Genomic DNA, 7,625 nt, shown 5'->3' with positions numbered 1-7,625 from the left:
GATGGATGGATGGATGGATGGATGGATGGATGGATGGATGGATGGATGGATGGATGGATGGATGGATGGATGGATGGATGGATGGATGGATGGATGGATGGATGGATGGATGGATGGATGGATGGATGGATGGATGGATGGATGGATGGATGGATGGATGGATGGATGGATGGATGGATGGATGGATGGATGGATGGATGGATGGATGGATGGATGGATGGATGGATGGATGGATGGATGGATGGATGGATGGATGGATGGATGGATGGATGGATGGATGGATGGATGGATGGATGGATGGATGGATGGATGGATGGATGGATGGATGGATGGATGGATGGATGGATGGATGGATGGATGGATGGATGGATGGATGGATGGATGGATGGATGGATGGATGGATGGATGGATGGATGGATGGATGGATGGATGGATGGATGGATGGATGGATGGATGGATGGATGGATGGATGGATGGATGGATGGATGGATGGATGGATGGATGGATGGATGGATGGATGGATGGATGGATGGATGGATGGATGGATGGATGGATGGATGGATGGATGGATGGATGGATGGATGGATGGATGGATGGATGGATGGATGGATGGATGGATGGATGGATGGATGGATGGATGGATGGATGGATGGATGGATGGATGGATGGATGGATGGATGGATGGATGGATGGATGGATGGATGGATGGATGGATGGATGGATGGATGGATGGATGGATGGATGGATGGATGGATGGATGGATGGATGGATGGATGGATGGATGGATGGATGGATGGATGGATGGATGGATGGATGGATGGATGGATGGATGGATGGATGGATGGATGGATGGATGGATGGATGGATGGATGGATGGATGGATGGATGGATGGATGGATGGATGGATGGATGGATGGATGGATGGATGGATGGATGGATGGATGGATGGATGGATGGATGGATGGATGGATGGATGGATGGATGGATGGATGGATGGATGGATGGATGGATGGATGGATGGATGGATGGATGGATGGATGGATGGATGGATGGATGGATGGATGGATGGATGGATGGATGGATGGATGGATGGATGGATGGATGGATGGATGGATGGATGGATGGATGGATGGATGGATGGATGGATGGATGGATGGATGGATGGATGGATGGATGGATGGATGGATGGATGGATGGATGGATGGATGGATGGATGGATGGATGGATGGATGGATGGATGGATGGATGGATGGATGGATGGATGGATGGATGGATGGATATATATATAGTGTTTTAAAATTTGTATGACCCATTACTGTATGGCCCATAAATTGAAACTTTTTCTTTCATGCATATAAGAGAACGCGTTGTTGAACGTGTATATGTATATGTACACACGTTCAACAAGATTGAAATTTTTGTTTAGTTGTGATAAAAAAGTGATTTAGAATTATGATTCCAGTTCCGAATTTTCCAGTATAATTAAGTTTTAAGTTTTATAAGAGTTGAAATTCTCAATGCAATCTAATAGTTTATAGATATTTAAGTTTTCATAGAATTGAGATTTTAAAAGATTTAAGAAAAAATGTGTTCCAAATATCAGACTTTTGTACCTGACTTTTTTACAAAAAAATGTAGTCGCATATAGTATTAATCGATTATAGTTTTGAAGAGATTGGATATAAAAATGTATGTAATCATGTATGTAAACACTAGATATTAAAAGTATGTTTTGTAGAATTAAGAAGAGAAAATTTTTGAGAATCAATTTTTACGTGAATAGTAAACATGAATATAAACATAAAATAACAATAAATTTATATACAGTTACTCATACGGTCGCGAATTTCATTGCGCTTATTTTCATCTTATTGTTTCAATACAGTTTCGTTATCTTCAAGTCCTATAGGCTCACTGAACTGTTCTTCATTAATCGCGTCATCACATCGAAATAAATCATTTGCATCGATACATATATTATGTAACACACAACATGCTATAATACAACTACACATTTTATAAACAGTAAAATCATTTTATATACAGTGGAAATCTAATAACATTAGCTGTCGAAATCTAATTTTTAACCATCCAAATGCATTTTCAATTTTTACTCTGGTTGCTAATAATTTTTCGTTGAATTGTACGTGTGATGGTGTTAGATTTCCGAAATCTTTGTAAGGCGTTATGAGAAATTTTTTTATAGGGTAAACGCTGTCATCTAATAAATAGAATCTTCCATTTTTGCAAATATCCTGTTTTAAAAATGATAATTTCAAAGTTCGACTATCATAAAGTTTACTAGAAACTCTTGTGAAGATATCTAAAAATTTTTTTCTATCATTGCGTACTGCTTGCAAAATTATGCTTATGGTATTATGTCTGTTTGCATAAGTTGTTCATAATTTGTTAGCAGGAATACGAATGTTGATATATGAACCATTTATACATCCAATTACACCTTCAAAACTAGCAATCTTAAACAAATAAGTATTTGTCTTTTAAATGTATAACATTTTTTTTAAATATTGATATTTTAATGATATTGCGTCATTAAGACCACAGTTTCCTTCATTCAAGATATTTACTTTTTTGTATTATTATTAACACAATATTAGTTTAAAAACAATATCGTTACGAGCAAAGTGCGATCGTAAAAAATGCTCGAACAAAGATCAATTGTAGGAAATGACAAAAAATCTAAACAATTCTGTAATGCAGCTTGCGTCACGATAGGTATATGCACGTATCGACATGAAAATATCAAATACACAACATAATGTCATATAGAATTTGCGAATTGAACGAGATATGACTATGCGAATAGCACGCGAAAAGATATCAGACGTTTGAAACTTGAAACAAACCGCTGTGGTCGTTGATTAATACTTTCGTACATATGTTGAAAATATGCTGTATTAAATATTTTAGTGGTGTTTAATTAGAAGTCTAATTTGTGATATAATTGAGTGTTTTCATAACATGGCAATCGACATGTTTTTATGATGTACATAACGCGAACACAGCGAAAAATAAGATGTCACCATTCCGAAGGAAAATGTCCCTCAGATCCTTTTCCGTCAATCTAGATCTCAGATGCACAATTCAAATTTAATTTAAAGCTCGACAAGTAGAGACTTGTTTGATCTGGTATGTCGTGTGATATCGTGGGACTGAAAGAAATATGATATTTTGGACTTCAATATACATATAATACGAAAATGAAAAGGATTATTTCTTGGTTAAAATTAAAAAAAAGTGCAAAATCCAGGCATCAATCAATGACATCATTCATATTCTTAGCAAAATTTTATCCTGAGAATTTAGCTGAAGAACTACAAGGAATTACTCAATATCTGTTCTTCTTGTGAAAGCAAATTATGATAATTACCCATATATATTTATTGTCCACCTAAGACAAGAGAAAAAAGAACTCTAGCCTTAATAATTGAAAGAAAAAGGACATAAAAAAGTAATACAACTGTTTACACAATAGAAAATTAATAATGGAATATTAATCTTTTTAACATTTTCGGCAACAATGTTTCTCTTCCGAAGTATGCGGGAATGTAATTACTTCTTTTGAAATATTGTTCATAAAATCCATCACTCTTATAGCACACTCTCACAAGTTAAAATGCTTAAGTTAAATCGATCTCCTACTTGTCGAAGCGAGCATTTGTTTCCTGCAAATTTTGAAAATTAAAAAAAATTTGAAGGAAATTAAATCAATGTACATACATGTATGTTTTCAATTCATTTTCTTTTATCTTACTATTATTATTGTATTAAAGGTCTGGACACAATAGAACAAATATTAGGAACAGGAATATTAAAATTTTAACCTACCAGATATCAATTATCAGAATATACGGTTTCTCATAGGTTGAAATCTTAATATTTATTCCAATTCCTAATATTTCTTACATTGTGTGCAGGGCTTAACTAAGTTACTATTATTATACTAACTATAAAAATATTAACACATGTTTTTCTACTGACGAAATTGGTGTTCCACCATAAGATCTGTTACTCGGATAGAATGTTGACCTTTCAATTTTTTTGTAATTTCATAGCACGTCGCCTGCGACATTCGAAAATGACTCTCCAACTATAAATAAACATTTTCTGTGTAATAAATCATATTACTAGTTTTAATTTAACCTGCAAAACTCACTGTTTTATCGGACATTTTTCGCATGACTTCAATGTAATTTTTTATTTTCGCTCTGCCTTTTTTTTATGTTTTAATATTAATTCATTATCGTCACTTGATGACGATGATGTAAAAAATTCCATGAGCACATATAAATCACTCATGATAAAATCAAAATTGACGCTAAGATTGGACATCAATTTTTGAAATGAAGGCTATGCCTAGCTACGGTCCACTTGATGCTACGAATATTTTGAAGCATTTTTTGATTGGTCAGATAAAATTCTTTCTTCCAATTGGTCAAGTAAAAGTTTCGAAGCATTTGTAGCATCAAGTGAACCGCACCCGAAATCAGACACTAACGACAAAATTAATACCACGTAATCACATATACGCTGCTTTTCAGCGTCTCATGAAAGCATCAAGCCCGACAATTACACCAACTGATCGCAACAAATTTGTCGGGGCCACTTGTGCGATGTACCGAGTCCAGACGAACATGCGACATTGTCAAGAAAAATTGCACCATTCAACCAGCCGAACACACCAGTTGCACCGACACCTGAAATGTGCAGTCGGTGCGTTCCAGCCGAAATCACTAAGAGTTCAAAAACGAAATGAAAATTATCAAATACATGTTTTATTAACAGTACAATAAAATATATTGAGGATTGTACGATTTAATCTGTTTTTAATACATTTTTACGGCAATTGTGTATGCCAACTTTATGTGCACTAGTGCATCCCAGTCGAAATCGCTATTAATGTTAATACTTTTAAGCGAAATAAACATCACGCGCATGTAAGATTGCAGAGATGAATATTTCTGATGCACAATTTGTGAATGTAGCATGAATATATAAATCAAGTATCGATTTATCATCTGAAGTTGAAAAATGAATTTATTACCGTCAGAGCTATGTAATTTACATCCACTTTATCAGGGGGCAGTAATGTGCGGCAGTATTTTGCGGTTATAGGTTTTGGGTCGATATGTCCTCTCTCAGGTTTCTCTCTGCTCTAAACGTCTTACGATAAAGTCACTAGATATCTATAAAGTACCGCAATTAATGTCAGAAATGTTGCGTCTAAATGGTCGAAGTACACATAGTACACGATTTGAAGTACACCAACGTACACATTGGGTTAATTGGGTGCATGTAGTGATCACACGTGTGACGTATATACTTTCATATTCCTAAACAGTTCTGAACTGTACTTACACGTATCTTCGTGTACTTGTATGCACAAAACTTCTGTAATAAATAAATACGTATTAAACTAAAGAACATATAAATTAAGCATTCGTATATATTCTTTTGGTTATAAATAAACTAATTATAATTCAACAACATTGATTTACATATTCGATGGCTCCATTTTTACAAATAAAGTATGTATATACAAATGCGTAAATTTGAAATGCCTGCGTTTTGCGTGAAAATGGATGCGAGTTTGCGGTACTTTATAAATCTAGTAACTTTAATCGATGATTATATCGACGATTGTCACTAGTTAACGATAGCGACAATTGTTCGATAACTCCGGATCTACAAAACATTTTACAATACATTTTATATTTATATAAAATTTATTTTGAACATCATTATGTCGAAATGAAATTATTACTCCTTTTGCATCAAGACTATTATATTTAAATACTATTGTACATTTTTGTTTCAATTTCTGCTATAGGCCATGCATTAATCGTTTTAATCGTTTCTGTTTGTGAAATAAGCAAAACATTTATTTTGCTGGAAGGACATGGTAAAGAATATAAATCATATAAATGGAATATAAATCAGTTTTTACAATTTTGCCCAATTGCAAAATTGCAATTGGGCAAAGAATCTTTTCCCAATAACAAAAATGTCTTTATTTTGTGATTGAATAATGTTTAAAATATAAATGATAGATTTATTCTTTAACATGAAGTATTTATTATATTCTTGTTTACAATTAATGTAATATGAATTATTTATAAATATTATGTATTGAATTACGGTTCCTAGTAATATATTATCGAGCAAAGAACTAGATACGTGCATAAGCACAACTTTTAGACAACTTTTAGACAACTGTTATTTGTTACAAAATTTGACTTTGTGTTAAAGTTATAGCAGCTAGCTTGCATTTCTTCGAATCGTCGTGCAACCTGTTGCAATAGTTTATTAAATTTGCGAAGAATATTTTTTTAGCATTTGTAAATAATTTTCAAAGCAGAATGAACTAAATTTATCTAGAACGCCAAAATTTCGAACGTTAGTACTGACATCCCATACAGCATAGAAAGATTGCAAAAACATTGCAGAATAATTTTACTACATGATGGCGAAACGTTGCTGAATTATTGCTACAAGATTCTAATAATGTCCGCTTTTTGTTATATTGTAACGAACCGTTTCAGGAATATTGCAATGTAATGTATTTTCGATAAATTTCTTACAAAGACTCTAAAATGAAAACTATTTTATATACATACGAGGTGTGATCAAAAAGTAAGGTGAATTTTGTTATAAAATAAAAAATCTTTATTTATTCATCCAAATCAATTTGATCCCCTTCAAAGTAATCCCCCTCCGATACAATACACTTATGCCAACGTTTTTTCCATGCCTCGAAGCATGCCAAAAAGTCGTTTCCCGGTATAGCCTTCAAAGCGCGCAGCGATTCACGTTGAATCTCTTCAATAGATTCAAAGCGGTGTCCCCGGAGCGGTCTTTTGAGTTTGGGAAATAGCCAAAAGTCACACGGAGCTAAGTCAGGTGAATAAGGCGGTTGCGGAACGATATGAGTGGAATTTTTGGCGAAAAACTCACGAAGAATCAATGCCGTGTGAGACGGCGCATTATCGTGAGGCCCAAGTGATCCTTCAAAATTGTTTGAACTGAACCAAATGAAATGCCAACCATATCGACAAGGTCTCTAATTGTCAATCGACGATTTTCGAGCACCAATTCCTTGATTTTCTTCACGTGTTGCTCATCAATTGACGTTGATAGTCGTCCGGGGCGTTCCAAGTCATCAGTACGTTCTCTGCCTTCTTTGAAGTCTTTGTACCACTTATAAACATTTTTCTGCGACATAGTCGATTCTCCGAAGGCCCTCTGCAACATTCTGAACGTTTCCGCAGCCGAAATTTCATTCCGCAAACAAAATTTAATGGCACTTCTTTGCTCAGCAAAATCAGACATTGTCAGAAAAATCACCAAAATCACTTTTAGTCGTTTAGAAAACACAAGCGTAACTATATGACTAATGATGACATTGACATGAAATTTGCCACAGATGTCACTAACAGTAGTACCAACATAAAAATAAAAAAGTTTGCTCGAATCGATTAGCGCGGGAAGTTTAAATTAAAAATTCACCTTACTTTTTAATCACACCTCGTATATCTCATTAACTTTAATTTTTTTACAAATCGCGTTTCTAGTAATATGTGCTTTCTATAAAGCAATTTTTTTAT

The 7,625-nt window shown here is 34.3% G+C and overlaps 1 protein-coding gene across 1 annotated transcript; it reads right to left on the bottom strand.

The window, feature by feature from the left end:
- Positions 1–6,981: 6,981 nt before the first annotated feature.
- LOC108746583 (putative uncharacterized protein FLJ37770) lies at positions 6,982–7,350 on the bottom strand. The gene has a single exon (XM_018483439.1). The coding sequence runs from the start codon at positions 7,348–7,350 to the stop codon at positions 6,982–6,984; it is 369 nt and encodes a 122-aa protein (XP_018338941.1).
- Positions 7,351–7,625: the final 275 nt, after the last annotated feature.

This window comes from Trachymyrmex septentrionalis, unplaced genomic scaffold (assembly GCF_001594115.1).
Source record: "Trachymyrmex septentrionalis isolate Tsep2-gDNA-1 unplaced genomic scaffold, Tsep1.0 scaffold18, whole genome shotgun sequence".
In the NCBI taxonomy this organism is placed as follows: Eukaryota; Metazoa; Arthropoda; class Insecta; order Hymenoptera; family Formicidae; genus Trachymyrmex; species Trachymyrmex septentrionalis.
Note: the sequence above shows the minus strand (reverse complement) of the source record. Positions and strands in the feature narration are given on the sequence as shown.